The sequence below is a fragment of the Telopea speciosissima genome, chromosome 4, assembly GCF_018873765.1.
Source record: "Telopea speciosissima isolate NSW1024214 ecotype Mountain lineage chromosome 4, Tspe_v1, whole genome shotgun sequence".
Taxonomy (NCBI): domain Eukaryota; kingdom Viridiplantae; phylum Streptophyta; class Magnoliopsida; order Proteales; family Proteaceae; genus Telopea; species Telopea speciosissima.
The window spans coordinates 61,213,433-61,232,002 of NC_057919.1; the positions used below are offsets into that span (position 1 = coordinate 61,213,433).

At 40.7% G+C, this 18,570-nt stretch overlaps 2 protein-coding genes across 4 annotated transcripts; both read right to left on the reverse strand.

The window, feature by feature from the left end:
- Positions 1 to 525: 525 nt before the first annotated feature.
- On the reverse strand, positions 526 to 16,211 carry LOC122658841. 3 transcript variants are annotated; one of them, XM_043853973.1, is made up of 7 exons: positions 15,954 to 16,211; positions 15,274 to 15,492; positions 2,869 to 2,955; positions 2,382 to 2,528; positions 1,706 to 1,732; positions 1,049 to 1,144; positions 526 to 896 (listed from the first exon to the last, which is right to left on the reverse strand). In XM_043853973.1, exons 1-7 carry the CDS (start codon positions 16,170 to 16,172, stop codon positions 696 to 698), a joined length of 996 nt encoding a protein of 331 aa, XP_043709908.1. In that variant the 5' UTR covers positions 16,173 to 16,211; the 3' UTR covers positions 526 to 695. The 3 variants fall into 3 exon arrangements, with proteins under 3 accessions (XP_043709908.1, XP_043709909.1, XP_043709910.1); XM_043853975.1 differs by having other exon boundaries at positions 798 to 896; positions 1,049 to 1,110; XM_043853974.1 differs by lacking the exon at positions 2,869 to 2,955.
- Positions 16,212 to 16,861: 650 nt separating this feature from the next.
- Positions 16,862 to 17,424, reverse strand: LOC122658842 (histone H2AX-like). The gene is made up of 2 exons (XM_043853976.1): positions 17,188 to 17,424; positions 16,862 to 17,096 (listed from the first exon to the last, which is right to left on the reverse strand). Exons 1-2 carry the CDS (start codon positions 17,383 to 17,385, stop codon positions 16,875 to 16,877), a joined length of 420 nt encoding a protein of 139 aa, XP_043709911.1. The 5' UTR covers positions 17,386 to 17,424; the 3' UTR covers positions 16,862 to 16,874.
- Positions 17,425 to 18,570: the final 1,146 nt, after the last annotated feature.

The window sequence follows — 18,570 nt, forward strand, 5'->3', positions numbered from 1 at the left end:
ATCGGTATCGGCCAAGAACGATACCGTATCTGATACCGGATACCGATTCCTAAATCCTTGAACTGGGAAGTGAGAAAATTACATCACTTTTCATTGTTTTCGCTCATTCCACCTCTAACCACACAAACCCTCAAACGTTTTACTTAAGAGTAAGATCACTGCCACAAAAATTCAAGCAGTATACAATGTTATTACAGACACAAAACACTCAAGCAATAGAATTTTTTTTTCTACCCTAACCTATTAGCAAACACACCTTTTAAGCCACATGGAAAGATCCTCTAATCAAATGGGCAGTTGATAAACAAACCCTACTAGATTACCCAGCTCCCATTTCCATTGTATGCTGCACCAAGTTAAGATTTTTTATTTTTAAACTTTAGTATCTTTAATGGTTAAGTTAAAATTACCCTCAAATTGTTTTTAAAGCTTTATATCCCTACATGGACTGTCCTCAAACATGTTTGGGCTGTCAAGCCTTTCCTTAACAGCCATCAAAGAACCTGAATAATGGACCAAACCCTCTAATAAAAACAAACATTGAACAGGATTAGGCTAAAATATAGTGAACAAATAAAGGATTAAATGGAAAACATATTCACAAAAAGTTGAGCCCAATCAAGTACCTGACAAAACCTTTTAGGGCTCTAATTCTTTGGCATCATTAGCAACAATGAATTGCCACCCACTTGCCATTAAATGTCTGCAACATCTATGGCTTTCTCTATGGCTTGAATACAAAACCCCACTGAACTCCCCATTGACATGGCCTCAGCTAGCTCTGATCTAGCTTTTTCATGACGGCGCAAAATTAAGATGGTATTTAATACAGCCCATCTCACCTGAGAATCAGCCTTCTTCTGTGTGAAGCCCAAGCTTTTGAGTAACCCGTCCAACTGTTCATAAGGAAGAAGTTGGGAATTAGCAACTTGAGGTATGAATTGCCACCCACTTGCCAGTAAATGTATTGCTATTTTCATGGCTACAAGAAGCCTATAATGTTTGTTGACAAACAGACTAGATTTCTCCTTTACTCAGAATCCCAAACCTGGTAGATATCAGCAAGACCACCTTCAGAGTATCCAAATAGAGTGTATTCTGTTGCCACACCTGCTAGTGCAATACAAGAGAACCTGTTCAACATCTGCAAAAGAAAAATTATCCCACTCATAAAAATTTAGGTCAGGAAAATATAACAAATATAAACAGCTAACAGTCTATGCACAACGTATGCATGGTTCCAAAATCGGGTTTTTTATGTCATTTGATGACAATTGGTAGGCAGCACAAAATTTACACCAATTTTCTTTATTCTTGAAACAAAAACCAATCCACATACAACTTGGACAATCCTCAAAATCATATCTCCCATAATATATAAGAGAAGAATATGTGGCAGTAGCCAGACTCTAACTTGAAAGCGAATTTTCAAATTCACAAAAACTATTAAGTTGTTAGGACGTTGGTCATTTTCCGAATGAAAAAGCCACAAACAGTTTCAGTAGCAATCTGTTAATGTCAATGCAGGGCATCTGTGGTATGTAGAAGCATAATCAATATGGTTATATATATGGCACCCAAAAAGGATTGGGAACTATGAAATTCAGTACTCATTTATTTGGTGGATTTAGAGCAGTACATGGGGTACAATACTACCCTGATTTCCTCGGGAATAACTTTAGTGTTAAGAAGGATGAAATCTCACCTTTGCAGAAACTTTACCCGTATTAACCTACATGGAATAGGAACAACCACAAAACAGAGGTTAGCTATCACAATGATACAATTGAGGAAAAATAGACTTAATATCTACCATCCATAAATGGGAAACAGAAGTTATGCCAATAGCTTCATCACTTCCTAACATATAACATCTGGATAGGAGATTCCAAGATTTTAGAGTGTAAACAAGAAATCAGCAGTCCAGCGGAACATTGTGAATATTGTGGCAGATATCCATCAAATGATGAACAAGGAGGCGAGGACAGGGTTTCTCACACCCAAGTTAAGGAATAAAGCTGCAGATCACTTTTCCCAGGATAGCCAAGTTCATAGGGTTCAGGTGTAACTCAATTAAATATGGAAAATTAGTTTCTGATATATTGTGGACGATAGACAGGGGAGACGCACTCCGGTAGTTTGTATGTTCTCCTGCTTTTGTTGTTATTTCTTCCCTTTGTTCATCATGGAGGGAAATGCCAGAAAAAAAGAAGCAGTTCTTGGATATGCCCATCACATAAAATACAAAATAGTTATAGCAGCTTATATATATATATAAAGAGAGAGACACAGAGAGAGAGAGAGAATCATTAAGTATCACACAATACAAAGACCTGAGCAGATAAAAAGCAACATAACAAATCAGCAGATTATCAGCTTACTTCCTCAAGAAACTCAAAATCCACAAAAGTTGTCCCTGCTTGAACATTAAGGGAGCCTTCTTTCCTCAGAGCTTCTAAACTTGACAGTGAATATCCCTTTGGAAGTACTCCAAGCAAGTAAGCTATCAAGAAGTGACCAGCTTCATGCTTGCATAAGAAATTCATGACATTACTTCACGGGAAAGAATATAATACAGATGAAAGGATGGCAGCAATCAAGGCTTTTGCCCATTCTTAAATAATATTTCCATATGCAAAAGCAAGTTCAAGACACATAAGGAAACTACAGAACACCAAAAGAGAAGACAAATCAATTTAAGCCATCAGTTTGGTGTTTCTCACTTGGGTTCAGGCTAATCAAAATAGAGTATATTTCAGACAGGATGTTCTTTTATTATAAAAAAAGCAGGAGGGATCATTTACTAAGTTGCGTAATTAGTTCAGTAAGAATGTAAGTAAACTAAGAGGAACCTGGTCCATATCTTACTTGAATGACTCTATTATGATACTTTGGACTGAGTACATGACCAATTGTATCAAGAACCAACCTTCCAATTCCTCCGTTAAAAGAGACCTACAAAACAAGAAGTTGATAAGCATCGATGGTTCACGAAGAGAACAAAATTTGAACCACCAATTAGGAGTCTCGGAGTAAGCCATCATCAATGGACACATGTTAAAGAAGTGGAAGATCTAGAAACCTTACAGCACTCCAGAGTCCAGACTCCAGTAACAGTCTATGCCTCTATGGAAGAAGCATAACCACGAAAAAACCATAGATTCCACAATAACAATATATGTGTGACTTTGCAATAATTAATGTCCGCACCCTGACCCAAACCTACACCCCAAAAAGAGAAGATTCTTCAACAAATGCTCTGCCCAAGGAGGTTCACATGCATGTACCCACACCCACAGACACAGACACAGACACACAGAGCAACCCTTTGAGAAGATACAACAGTAGATGAGACTTATTTATATGCAATTCTGTAAAAGTCTGCTTGTATATGAGCCAAGAGTGAATGTGTAAGAGTATTAGGCCAGCAATAAGATTAGAAAAAACAAATGCTGTGGCATATGTTGGAGGACTTAAATGGGAAAGGAAAGCCCTAAGGAAATAAATTGAGACCACAGCTACCCTGAATGAAGCTGCCTTATAGAAATAAATTTAGTGAATGAAATTTTGACCCGCATGAAGCTATTGGCCAAAATAGAGTGGAATGATGAAACTAACAGTTTTTTCCCTAACCAATTAGTTCATTTAAGGCTCAGACAATTAAGATATTGCTGTCATATAAAATGCATCTCAAAGCGGAGGTCATAAGGTCTTCAGACAAAAAAAAATTGTCTACCATACCAACAACATTTAAAACTGGCAACCTCTCCTTTGGCATGACCAAGGGAAGGAGAAAACTGTCATGAATGGCAGGAGGCAAGACCACATCATTCCCCAAACATAAGCAATTTCAGTTAACTACAAGGCCAACTTTTTTTATTTTTAATGAATGCTCTCTTTACATCCTTGATAATGACAAAACATAATATAGCAATAGTAAATATGAGCCTTCACTAGTTTTTCCAAGTGGGTTCAACCATAAATTTCCATACCAGAAGATATCTATACATGTTATCGCAGAGCTTAAACACAAGAGATTAAGAGGAACGTCAAATTCTACAAACTCAAACTCACTAAACAAAACCTCAACCCAACATCTTAAGGTTAGTTAAATGATCCTGATTCCAGGAAGTAATATGAATGACAAGCTTTGATGTTTAATCCTCATATGCAACTATATCTCTATTTGCCTTCCCTTTTATTTTAGAGGCCTTCCAGTTCACATCTTATCACTCCTCTGGTATGGTCTGTGGTCTTTATTGCTCATAACTGCAGCATCTGCATCAGACTTTCCCTCAGGCAGCCAACTAATGGTTATCTTGAGCAATCAATTCTAAACATATATCCTAGGGAAATTTACAAAACACCCCCTGAAAATGGGTCGATACTCAGATCACCCCCTGCATTAGAGGCCTATGCTCAAATGAGACCCTACCGTTAGTTAACTGATGAAGTCAGCTAGTTAAATTTTTTGAAAACCCTAAACTACCCTTTAGAAGAGTATAATTACTATTTTGCCCTTAGATCTAAAAACCCAACATGTACTCTATTTTTTTTTTCTTAATTAAAATAAGGAATCAAAGAGGGAATATTCCCTCTCCTTCTTCCCCAAATGTAGAGTTACTATTTTACCCTTGAATCTAAAACCCCCAATATCCATCTTCTTCCTCACATGACCTGCAACTTAATTTGTGCAACTTATAGGGTTTCAAAATTGCAGGTAGAAACTTGCAAATCGCGGTTAATCGGAGTGGCCAGCTGCTCTACAACTCCCGACGAAGGGATAAACTCATACGGCGACCAGTATGCCGGCGAAGGATACCGGAAAAAAACCCTTGCGGTTTACAGGGGTTTCAAAAACCCTTGCGATCCATCAAGAAAACCCTAATTTAAGGAATCTGTTCTTCTCCGGCAAGCAGCTGGAAGATGGGAGGACTCTTGCAGATTACAACATCCAAAAGGAATCTACCCTTCATTTGGTATTGCGTCTGCGTGGTGGGATGCAGATCTTGAAAATAAAGACTTTGAGTAGAGAAGAAGTGGATTTTTATCAAAGTCAGGATTGTATTGGATAGCTATTTCCTTATCTGAAATTAAGAAAGCACTACATGGTGATTATTTATTGATTTATTTTTTGGTGGGGTCGTAGAGCTTGGGAAGAAGGGGAGGATGAAGATGAGATTTGAACCCAGGCCTCAGAAATGAGACACTATACGCTTTACGAGTTCAATGCACAGGCACCTCTATAAGACCCTGAGTGATCTACCCACCTGATCGAGTCAAGTTTTGGGGGTTTTATTCCTCTCTATAAGACCCTGGGTGGTTGGTTGGCACTGGGCTTTGCTTTCATGCGAAGTTCAGACGATGACACCACGGCCATGTTCACTCTGTTTTTGGTCCTCCTCCGTCGAGGGTCGTCGTTTTTGGACCTCCTCAGGGAAGCAGAGGCGGCAGAGGCGGTGCTGCCAGGGCGAAGCAGAGGCAGTGGGGTATTTTAGGTTGAAGATGAAGGAAAGGGTAGTATTGTAAATTTAACTCTAATGATTTAGTACAAGGGTAAAATAGTCCTTTTACACCAATAACCAACAGCAGACTAACACCGTTAGTGTAGAAGGGGTGATCTGAGTATTTTCAAATATGAGGGGGTGATCTGAGTATCGGCCCATTTTCAGGGGGTGTTTCGTAAATTTCCCTATATCTTATACATAGTTATAGATCAGATGAGTGTTCTATTTGTGGAGAGAACCCCCCATATGAAGCAAGAGAATTTGTTTGTATAATATATGATCTTAACAAATTATCTCTAGCTTACAGCAGCCTATAGGCAGTATTAATACTTTATTCCATGCACAACTGCCTAAATATTACTTATAAATTTTCACATTTTACCACAAATCCCTTTAATACACCATTTTCACAAAGACTAAGGAGAAGCATGGTAAAGATTGGGCCTATTTTACCGTGGGTTACACTGTACACATGGTGTACCACGGTATATCCATGTGTGTGGAGGTAGTTGTGTTAGGATAGATTCTCTTGATTTCTTGTGTTAGTCTTTTAGCTAGATCGTGTTACCTCTTTTAGAACTCTATTGTAACTAGGTATGGAAAGTATTTAGGCTTCCTCTCTTTAAGTATTTTTTCTATATATAAATAATAGTGAGGGAGACTGCTAGAGCATGCACGATACAGCAGTCCTCTAGCAGTCTCTGTTAAAGTTTATGTAATAGGGGTACTTTGGGAAGTGGTTTATTATCTTGTTGTTATATTGTATTTTTCCTTTTACCTCCCAGGGAGGTGTATGCAATTTCTTATATCATGTTAGTAAAGAAATATAGGTGGGAGAGAATCAAAACTCTCACACATATGATTCTACCATTTTTGCTCTCCTCCTCCTCGTCCTTCAACCTTCTACTCTCATCTCCCCTCTTGCTTTCTTGCAACCTTTAAATTCTAACTTGATATCAGAGATTTAGGTTTGAGAGTCGTCCTACAGTCTCTTCACCTCCTTTCCCTCTTTGGAACCCTAGGTTACAAAGGGGTTCCAAGGAAGGGGCTGCTATGTGAAAACATTGAAGAAATCATGTCATATCCCTTGTTGAAGGCTATAGAAGCACCAAGATAGGTCCTCATGTGAAGACTTGGCTGTTAGAGTCTCAAATCAAAGACGGACAACCTGAGAAAAGACTGTTCCTCAAACAGTACCCATATTTTTTAAACAGCCCTTGTTCTCCCTCATCTTAGCTTTGTTGAAGCTTGGACTTGGAGAGGCTTGTTTGACTGACGGAGCTGAAAGAGTTTCTCATAGAGATCATACACCCTATTCATGTTTTTCTCCTGTGAATAGGTATCTTTCAAATCCTCCCACACACCCTTAGCAGTGGTGTGAAACATCACGTTTGCAGCAATATCTGGTTCCATGCTATTCCATAACCAAATTAAAATAGCAGCATTCTCTTGCATCCAATCCTCATAATCTTTTGAATCAGAAGCAGGAGGGTCCGAGGTAAGATACTTGAGTTTCTTCCTAGCCATAATATAAACTTTCACAGCTTGAGCCCATACAAATAGTTTGAACTCCCTCTCAGCTTGATAGAGGTAATAGTGGCATTCACTGTTTCAGATTGAGATGTAACAACTGGAGAAGTTTTATTCTCTCCCATAGCACCAAGAAAGGCCAATAAACAAACTCAACAATAGGGCAGCAAACACAGAACTGCAGATACCATGCTTGCAGTAAAAAAAAATTCCCAAGGGGATAACAGGCAGAAAAATAGGGCCAGGAAGAACTGAGACAGCCAAAGAAGCAATATAAGACACCAATCACTAACTTCAAAAAGTAGGGCCAGGAAGAAAAATCGAGAATCAGCAGAGTGTTAGAACATCACCACGACAGAGTATGGAGCACCAGTCATGAACTTCAGCAGATTGCAGGTCAATAAGCAGCAGGAATCTAAAGGGAGGCCCAAAACAACCTTGGAACCAGCAAAAAACAGCCAAAAAACTGAAGAAAGAAGGCAACTAACTCACAATCAACACCTGGAACTCTTACCAATTGCAAAAGGAACAAGGTTTAACTGAGGAAAACCTTCAAACACCAACCATCCATCACCAACCAGTCACAAATCACTAGGAATTGATAGCAGGAGGTACCGAACAGAGCCAACAATCCAACGGAACCAGCAGCAACCAAGAAGAGATTAAATTCTCTCGATTTCTGAAAATAGAAACTTAAGCTATCGATTTCAGAAACTAGAAATCATTCATCCTCCAATCGAATCTGCAAAGGAGGGTCTTCATATCACCAACAAACTCTCACAAACAAGTACTCCATTGGTGTATATGGAGTCTTCAATCCATCAACCATAAAAACAGAGCAGCAACAGGTGGCTGCAGACCAGAAAGCTAAAACCGAAAGAAAAATCAGGAGATTAGAGAAGAACCTTCTACTGATTAGTAGAGCTCTGATACCATGTTACAGTTCAGAAACTTAACTAATCAGTAGAACAAAGAAGAAGAAGAGAAGAAGACACTACCAAGAGAGAAGAGAAGGCAGCCTGTGATTAGGATTAATTTCCTATCGTGGGACCAGGGATATATTTATAATATGGGCATAACAAAATTAGATGTGGGGTTAGGGGTTTATAATAAAATTACCCCGAAATCCTCACCTATTACAACTTATCAAATAAGGACAGAAAAGCAGGAAAATAAAACTGAAACCCAAAGACTAAAAGTAACAAGACAAAACTACCCCTAATTCTCAACAAGTTTTATTTTGAGTCTATTTACTTCAACTCAGTATAAGAGAGTGACTAACAGTCCTTTAATGAGTCAATTTAGGAATTTTAGAAAGTCTTTATAAGTAATACACCCCCATCAATTAATGATGATTTGAGTAAAGAATTTTAAGTTTTCTTAAGAGTTTTGAAGTTGTTGAGTTTGGCATACGGGACTGGTATCCCAGACCTGATTTCTTCTATTCTACTTGTTAACAAAACAGGAATTTCGTGAATGGCTTGAATGATCAATGAGATCAGTCAAGCTCTCTATTTATAATAATAATAATAAAATAGATTACAAAGGGAAACACTGTTCAAGATACTATTCAAGACACTGTTCATGTGAACAGTGTCACATCCCAAATTACAATCCTACCCTTGTTCAAAAGTACATAAATAAAGCATAAATAAAAAACCAAAAATACCCTTATAATGTCGGGTAACACATCTCAACACTCCCCCTCAAGTTGGGGCATGGATATCACACATGCCCAACTTGACTAGACTAGGATAAAACAATTTCCCACTTAACCCTTTGGTGAAGACATCAGCCAGTTGATCTCCAGACTTCACAAAAGGAATACAAATCTGCCCACTCTCTAACTTCTCCTTGATGAAGTGTCTGTCAATCTCCACATGTTTGGTACGGTTATGCTGCACTGGATTGTGGGCAATGCTAATTGCTGCTTTGTTGTCACAGTACAACATCATTGGAAGATGAACAGAACCACGGATATCAAGAAGTAAACTCTGAAGCCACAGTAACTCACATATGCCCTGGGCCATAGCACGGAATTCAACTTCAGCACTAGATCTTGCCACAACATTTTGCTTTTTACTCCGCCATGTGACTAGATTTCCTCCAACAAAAGTACAATAGCTGGAGGTAGATTTCCTGTTAGGGTTACCACCCCAGTCAAGATCTGTGTAAGCCTCAATGCGAAGATGGTCATGAGGAGACAAAAGGATCCCCTTTCCTGGAGCTGACTTCAAGTAATGGAGAATACGAAGAACAGCAGCCATGTGAGTGGAATAAGGATCATGCATGAACTGGCTCACAAGACTCACAGCAATGGCAATATCTGGTCTGGTGTGGGAGAGATAAATCAGCTTGCCCACCAATCGTTGATATCTGCCCTTATCAACAGGTTCACCATCCTTCTCTTGCAGACGGGTAGTAGCTTCCAAGGGAGTGTCACAAGGATGACAACCAAGCAAACCAGTCTCTGATAGTAAATCTAGAACATACTTTCTCTGGGAGAGAAATATGCCTTTTGGAGAACGGGCAACTTCAATCCCAAGAAAATATCTTAGCTGTCCTAGATCTTTTATGCAAATTCCCATCCCAAGAAAGCCTTCAGGTGAGAAACTTCATCTGTATCATTACCAGTCACAACTATGTCATCAGCATAAACTATGAGAAGAGTGACCTTTTCTCCCTTTCGCTTGATGAACAGAGTGTGATCAGCATGACTCTGTTTGTATCCATAAGAGACCATGGCTTTATGAAACCTACCAAACCATGCCCGTGGAGATTGCTTCAACCCATAGAGTGCCCTTTTGAGCCTACAAACTTTCCCATGGGTCTTGTCAGAGGAAAAACCCGGAGGAACATCCATATAAACCTCCTCTTCCAACTGCCCATGAAGAAATGCATTTTTTACATCCAACTGCTGTAGGTCCCAACCAAAGTTGACAGCACAAGACAGTAAGACCCGGACAGTATTCAACTTCTCAACAGGGGCAAATGTCTCCTGGTAGTCAATCCCATAAGTCTGAGTGAAGCCTCTGGCCACAAGCCTAGCTTTATATCTATCCACTGTTCCATCTGGCTTCTGCTAGACAACAACTACCCATTTGCACCCGACTGGTTTCTTACCCAAAGGAAGAACAACTAGCTCCCATGTCTCATTTTTAAGTAAGGCCGTCATTTCTTCCATCATGGCTGCTTTCCACTTTGGATCTGCAATCGCCTCCTGCCATTTCTGAGGAATAGAAACAGAGGAAAGAGAGGAAACAAATGCACGATAGGAAGGAGATAAAGCATCATAGGAAACAACATTGGAGATGGGGTGTTGGGTGCATGACCTAACGCCTTTACGAACAACGATAGGTAAGTCAAGGGAAGGATCCTTACCAGATGATGTAGTAGGGTCTGGATCTGGATCAAGTGCAGACAATTGTGGAGGTGGTATAGTGGTGGTGGTAGTCTCAACTTGTCCTGTGCGCTCTCGGGTATATACCTTATCAACAGGGATTTAACCGACTGGTCTACGCTCTCCCTGAATAGGAGCCACTATAGGAGCTGAAGTTACAGCGGGCTCCCCCTGAATAGAAGCCGGAAGAATAGCAGACACATCTTCAAAACCCTAATCCTGCTCCCCCTGAAGAGGTATCTGGGAATAATAAGACAAGGACTCATGGAAGACAATATCCATGGAGACAAAAGTACGACGAGAAGGTGGATGGTAACACTTGTATCTTTTCTGGATCGCAGAATAGCCCAGAACAATACACCGAATGCTCCGTGGATCAAATTTCCCATGAGGATGATGATTGCAGACATAGCAAACACAACCAAAAACTTTGGGGGAAACCACAAAGGAGGAGGAACCCTGGAGGAGATCAACGGGTGAACGACCATCAAGGACACGAGTAGGCACACGGTTGATGAGATAAGCAGCGGTAAGAATGGCATCACCCCAGTAGTGAGAAGGAACCTGCCGTGCAAACATAATGGCCCGGGCTACCTCAAGGAGATGTCTATTTTTCCTTTCAGCAACCCCATTCTGGGCAGGTGTGTCAACACATCTGGTCTGATGGACAATACCACGTGCAACCAAATAAAGTTGGAACTGACCCTCCATGTATTCTCTGCCATTATCACTGTGTAAAATGCGCAAGGTGGCATTGAATTGGGTCTGAACCATACGATGAAATAACTGAAAACAGCGGAAGACCTCACTTTTATGGCTCATCATGTACACCCAAGTGGCACGAGTATAACAATCAATAAACGAGACAAACCATCGATGACCAGAAAGGGAAGTACAACGGGCAAGGCCCACACATCAGAATGAACCAAAGCAAAAGGAAACTCACTTCTTTTATTTAATGAAGAATAACTGGAACGAGTCTGTTTGGCCAAAACACAAGCCTCACATAAAAACTCATTCCTATTACAATGCTTAATCAAGCTCGGAAACAAAAGAGACAAAGTACTAAGGGATGGATGACCAAGTCGACAGTGCCAAAGATGAAGGTCAGGGGATGAGGTGGACTGTAAATGATGAGCTGTAGAGGAAGCCGAATGCAAAGTAGAAGGCTGACCCGGGTCAAGTAAGTAGAGACCACCCTGCATCTTACCACCCCCAATCGTGCGCCCCGTCTCCAGATCCTGTATGACATAATGAGAAGGGAAAAAAGTCAGTTTGCAGTTCAGATCTCTAGTTAGACTACTAATAGAGAAAAGGTTGGTAGAAAAGGACGGAACATGCAAAACAGATTTTAATGAAAGGGTAGGTGAGCAGCGTATGGAACCCTTCCCATTAATAAGTGAAAGGGAACCATTAGCTACTCGAACACTGTCTTTGCCAGAAGATGGAGAATAAAGATGAAATACATGGGAGGAGCAAGTCATGTGGTCAGTGGCACAGGAATCTATAATCCAAGGACTGGATACAGCCGATGCACACAGACTACTGACTGGAGTACCTGAGGCAAAATTAGAACCAGGAGGGGCAGCAGGTGTAGATGCCGTAGTGGAGGCAGCGGAAGAGGCCTGTAGCATGCGACGGAAAGCTAGGAGCTCATCCTGAGTAAGCCCAATGTCAGATGAAGGGGCAGCAGCAGCAGTAGTAGGAGAATCAGCCATATGAGCCTTGGGCTTAAACTTCCCACAGGCTTTCTTTTCTTCAAAATCAGCAGGCTTACCATGGAGCTTCCAGCATTGAGCCTTAGTATGATAGAGCCTGTTGCAATGTTCACACTTAACAGGACCTTTAGGGACAGCAGTACCACCATCAGCAGTGGTAAGAGAAGGAGTACTGGAAGCAACTTACAAGGCGAAGCGATCAACAGTAGAGGAATGCAGCATAGCAGCCCGACGAGATTCCTCATTATGAACCAAGGCAAAGGCCTGCTCTAGGGATGGAAAAGGGGACTGCCCAAGTACTTGCACCCGAATAGGATCAAACTTCATATTTAGTCCAGCCAAAAAATCATAGACACGTATTTTATCAACGTGTTTGCGATAGGCAGCCAGATCAGTAGCAGTAGAGGGCTGATAGTCGAAGTAATGATCCAATTGCTGCCACATGTTCTTGAGGGCAGCATAGTATTTGGATATAGAGAGCTCCTGTTGGGTAGTGGCATTAGCCTTCTTTCTAATCTCATAGACCTGTGCATCATTCCCCGTGCGACCATAAGTCTCTTTGGCACCATTCCAGATAGTATAGGCAGTGTCCAGTAGAAGAAAATTATTTGAGATATCCCCTTGCATAGAATGGATCAAGTACGACATCACCATCGCATCATTCGATAACCACTTGTTGAGCTGAGAACCCTCTTCCACTGGTTTAGTTGTTGTCCTAAGAAGATGGCCAGTGAGGCCACAGCCAGCTACTATCAAATAGGTAGACCGAGACCACTTCAGGTAATTAGAGCCATCAAGTTTGATTGGGGCAGCAAGGGGAAGAAATCAGTCCGGGGCTGGCCATCAATGCCAGAAGAGGCCGAAGAAGAATCTGAACCAGCCATTGCAGCAGGTAACCAATCTTCAATGAAGCAGCAAACAGCCAAAAAATATCCAAAAAAATTCTGGAGTCGACCCCCAATAGAAAAGGGCTGTATTGGAGCAAAAAATCTTAGATATGTAGGCTGGGAATGATGTCGAATGAAGGCAGCAAGGGTGCCAATCAGATGCAGCAGGAACCAACAGCCCAACCCCAAGATCGATTAATGTTAGGGTTTTGAAAAAAAACCCTGAGAAGAGAGATCGATAAGGGGCTGGGGTCTTCAACCAATCTGATGAAGTGAATAGGGGCTGACAACAATATCAAATAAAGATCCCACAATAGAAGATGCAGCCGAAACAGATGTAGAGGCCTGATCTCCAAAAAAAATAGGAATCTTCAAATCCCAGACAGTGCTTCAGCTCCACTCGATCCAAAAAAGAGGCATAAAAAAGGAGGTATATTGGGGCAGCAGCTAGATCATTACGATTACCTCAGTAGTGCTGCCCTAATGGGAGAAGAAGAACCAAAAGAAAGGAAGAAAGAAGAAGGGAAGAAGCTCGATGGAGGGAAGGAGAAAAAAATCGAAGGGAGGGAGGTGGGTTTTGAAAACCTAGATCAGAGTGTATTTGGCTCTGATGCCATGTTAACAAAACAGGAATTTCGTGAATGGCTTGAATGATCAATGAGATCAGTCAAGCTCTCTATTTATAATAATAATAATAAGAAAAGAGATTACAAAGGAAAACACTGTTCACGATACTATTTACGACACTGTTCACGTGAACAGTGTCACAGCCCAAATTACAATCCTACCCTTGTTCAAAAGTACATAAATAAAACATAAATAAAAAACCAAAAATACCCTTATAATATCGGGTAACACATCTCAACACTACTCCTCTTTTATTCTTCTTCTCCAATCAATACAGCAGGTCAGTTTTAATTTCTTCTCTGCACATCTCTATTGAAATTCCATTCTCTTGACTGATCTCATTATCTGAATTTACTGTTTATCATTACAATGGAACTCTGATACTGATTTTGATTCTGATTTCTGCATACTAATTCAGTCTTTTCTCAGTTTTCTTGAAATCCTATTCACAAGGATTTCTTAGAAACCCGATACCCAACCATCAGAACCTGTTCATACTTCATACCTAGCATCAATTGGTTGGAAGAACGGAGTCAAAATATGATCTTGACTGGTCATTTGACTTTTCCCAAATCAAGTTGGACTTCAGGTTTCTGTCTTGTTGCTGATCATTGAACTCTTTAATTACATTAGATTCCTATTGAATTGCTGAAACAACTTCTTGGATTGGTTTGTCAAGATTCCTTAACTCTTTTTCAAATCTAGGTTTTCCTTGTCCAAGTGGGAATTCTATAATCTGTGGAATCTGACAGTCGGATCCACTCCAAATTTTGATATTATGTTCTCTTGTACAGCATTCAACCAAAAAACTGGCTGTTTCTGATTATCTGATTGCTATTTATCAAAATTCTCCAATTCTGGTCATAAACACATCAATGCGATCCTGGTCATCTCCAGTTTTCTGGAAGCTAACAATTTAGGCTCCTAGAAACCCATCACAATGCCAACATAAAATAAGAGTAGTTTCTCAATTCAATTTTGAGATGGATGAATGTTAACAACTTGCAGGGTCACAAAATCACATTCTTGCACAACATTGCCCACCAATGAAACCACTCTTACATGGTGTGGCATCATTCATTCTCAACAATCCTAGAGTGGGGCCATCCAACTTCAAAACTTTACCCATTACATTAGCTAGTGATCTCAGAGACAAAAAATTCTCATCCGAAAAGATTTAGAGGGAACATTGGAAAAGTAACCACATTGAAGAAACAAAATTCAACTCTAGCCTGAAGTTCAGAAGTTAGGAGCACAAAGCAATCACCTAGAACATGTTCTTTGATTTGCTTCATGATAGGCCACAACACACAAACTCACATTGATAACGTTCTTCACAGTGGAAGTGAAGGAGACTCCTATTCCTACCCATGTTACTACCAGTGGGGGATAATAAGGGTGTTTTTTTGTCTTTTGAGGGGGGAGGGGGGACAAATTTAGAGGGAAAGAGATAAAAGTCACGATTTTGTCAGCATAGGATCAATGTCAAGATTTTATCAACATAGGATCAATGTAAAGATCATTAAGAAAATATAGACAAATAGGAACTGATTTATTAATAGACATGGCAAAAGTAACTGACTCGTAAGAAAAAAGGCACTTACTGCATCTACTGACCATAGAAACAAAAATCCCAGAGACAAAAAAAGAATTTGTTGTTGGGTAAACCCAAAAGCAGCCCATGCAGAAAGCCCTCCTGAAACAGCAGCAAGCTGAAGAGCTCTTTCTATTGAACCCAGTGTTGTATCCGTGGGTGATAGAATAGACTGAGTAACTATCCCGTTCAATTTTAGTTCATCCAAACTATACAGCCTTTGAGGAATCTGCACCACAAAATCAACATGAAGCAATAAATAACATATATTCCTAAATTTTCTTGCTATGTGGAAGGATCTTTTACTTCAACACAAAGCAAATCAGAACAAATGAGAAAAAAAGTTAACAAAAGAGTCATGGAGAATGAAAGTTTCTGCAAAAATGTGATTTCAACAAGGACAAAGTTGGAGGAAAGAAATTTTATCACAAAAACTACAGCCATATTTGGGGTTAAAGTAAGCATGACAAGCATGAAACTCAAATTCAAGACTTGCAATTTCATCTCCATGCACATGAACCAACACCTGCGCCCAAAAGCTCATCCAATTGGGCAGTGGTTGAAAACAGTGAAATTTATGTCCGGATCTGTTGAACACCATAATTATGATTAAAAAAAAAATTCTCACATACTCGTAACAAGAATTCAAATAAAAGGTTAACCAGAGGTGGATGTAGAAAACAAAATGACCTGCCTCGCTGCACCAAAGCCAAGGAAACCACCAGGCTTTCCCTGCAAATCCTTGACAAGAGATAGCGCCAGCCTTTCGTCCCCCTTTTCAAGATGCTTATCAACTTGTTCCAAAACTTGCAATCGCGAAACAGATTGAGAAGAACTTACAGTCTTAACTACCCGAATTCTTACTCGAGAGTAGACTAACAACCCGCCATAGTCAACCACTAACCCCATTCCCACGACAAACCAAGCAGGTAGACAGCAAAATTTGGTACTCTCGAAGGTCTTCCCAAATAAGTGAATTTGGAGTTCGCCGCCACTCTCCGCCACACAATTTGATAATGACTGTCAAGAAACTGGAAAAGAAAGAGAAGTGTAATCTCAGCCATTGATTCATTTCTAATGATTTAGAAGATAAAAATGACATTATAACAGTAGAATTCCATCAGAGGACAAGGTTTCAACTGACTTCACTGCAACCAGTTCTTGAGCATCAAGGGGAGAAATTTCCACTTCACAACTCTATAAAGATAAACAGTTTAAGGTTTCAATAAGCCATTTGTCAATTCTCAAACTTCCCCGTGGCCCACAGCCCTATTTGTCACTAGCGATCATCGAACATTCCATACCAGAATTTATCCTTTGAGCGAAAAAGGGGAAGGAGGGGGGGGTGGGGAATGAAAATTAGGGTTTCTTCTCGATGGCGAATAGAAAAAATTGCTTGGCACAACAGTTGATCGGAATTGGAACATTTCCATTGATATTGCAGGCGAAGCCGTCATACACAAGAAATCGTAAAAATTTATTGTCTTTTTCTCATAAAAGGAAATAGGATTTTCGAGGGAAGGAAGATACTTCTTCAATAGCAGTACAGAAGAGATCCCATCCCCAAATGTATAATAGAACAAAACTTCTCCTTCGAAGAAAAGGAAAAAATTAAAATTCTTGTGATGCAGATCCAGGCTCGCCTTTCCCTTTTCCAATCTTCTTCGGCAACAAAGTCTGATGAATATTGGGCAAAACACCTCCATTAGCGATTGTTACAGTACCAAGAAGCTTGCTCAGCTCCTCGTCATTTCTCACTGCAAGTTGTATATGCCTTGGAACAATACGATTCTTCTTGTTGTCTCTGGCTGCGTTTCCAGCAAGTTCAAGAACCTGATAAAAATTACAAAGAAAGAATCTATCAAATCGATCACTTCATAAGAAAACAAAAACCACAATGAATGAAACCGAATTACTCACATACCTCAGCTGCAAGGTATTCAAGAACTGCAGATAGGTAGACCGGCGCACCGGCACCAACTCGCTCGGCATACTTTCCAGCTTTAAGGAATCTGGCGATCCTTCCAACGGGGAATTGGAGACCGGCTTTATGCGACCTTGAGATCGATTTGGTGGCCTTCGGCTTCCCTCTCCCTCCCTTCGTTGAAGCTGATGAACTCATCGTTACTGTAATTCGAAAATTAATTGCAGAGACTGCTACCAGATACGTACGACTGAACAGATCGCTTCCTCTTTCCTGTTCGATACCTAGACACGATTACAATCTAAGTAGAGGGAGAGTTTCATTTATATAGGCCACGCTTGAGAAAGTTATAGAATGGTGCTTTACTTCTATTCGTTCTTCAAGGAGCACACGGATCGCCAGAGTGGAAAATACTTTCTTTTTTCTTTTTTCTGTCAGACGATCGTGTTGCTAAGGGTTAGGAGCAACAGACCGGGCTGGGAAAGAACTGGCCCATGGGTTGGAGCCGGGCCCATATGGCTACTACTTACTTGCCACGTTGGCGTTGATATTGGCCTGAGAGATTGGAATTTTGGGCTAGCCTGCCCAACCTTTAACCTAGGTGGGGAACAATCCAGACCGTTAACCCTATTGTTGGATGGGCTACGCTTGCTATGGGCCAATTAACATTCTTTTGTAGTAATAATGAATGATTTTTTTTGGGGAAATTACACTGTCACCCCCTGAAGTTCGTACTAAGTATAGAGCGACCCCCTGTGTTTCTAAATTATACGTCTGCACCCCCTGAGTGGATGGTGTTAATAATACAATGTAAAAATGCCAACTTTGTCCTCTTCCAATATCCTATTAAATAATACTTAATGGGAAATGCCAACTTTGCCCTCTGGAATAGTGGAAGAGAAGGAGTCCGAGAACTATGATGAAGAGAGAATCACAGTTGAATGCGATAAAAAGCCCGTGAGGGTGCAGAGGAATCGCATCGGAATCCGACAGGGGAGCAAAGGCACAGTTGATGAGAAGGCAGCTAGGGCATTGGGAGTGAAGAAGGACTCGGTGAATGTAACTGTAAAGGTGGTGGAGATTCTGGGGGAGCTTGGGGATCTTGCGGTAACTGATCATCGTGGACAAGAAGAAGAGGAGAATCATTGAGGATCGATGACATTAAGAGCTAGGAGTGAAAAGCATTGTGGTGGTTCCAAGTTTAGAAGGGGAAGGGGAAGGGGAAGGGGTTGGGGTCGGGGTCGGGGGTTTTGCGATGGAGGAAACACCAGAGACGGTGGTCAAATGTGGATAAAGAAGGGGGAGACCTCCGATGGCACTGGGATTCAAAACGCTAAATCCAAATACAAAGCCGTGTGTTTTGGAGAAGAGAGGTAGGTATAA

Bases quoted from the DNA above. Each gene is read 5' to 3' on its own strand.
- LOC122658842 (XM_043853976.1), bottom strand. From the start codon at position 17,385: ATGAGTTCATCAGCTTCAACGAAGGGAGGGAGAGGGAAGCCGAAGGCC. The intron at 17,097-17,187 runs GTATGTGAGTAA...AATTTTTATCAG, and splicing joins TTGAATACCTTGCAGCTGAG to GTTCTTGAACTTGCTGGAAA.
- LOC122658841 (XM_043853973.1), bottom strand. From the start codon at position 16,172: ATGGGGTTAGTGGTTGACTATGGCGGGTTGTTAGTCTACTCTCGAGTA. The intron at 2,529-2,868 runs GTAAGATATGGA...TTCTTATGCAAG, and splicing joins ATCATAATAGAGTCATTCAA to CATGAAGCTGGTCACTTCTT. The intron at 1,145-1,705 runs GTGAGATTTCAT...TTTCTTTTGCAG, and splicing joins CGGGTAAAGTTTCTGCAAAG to ATGTTGAACAGGTTCTCTTG.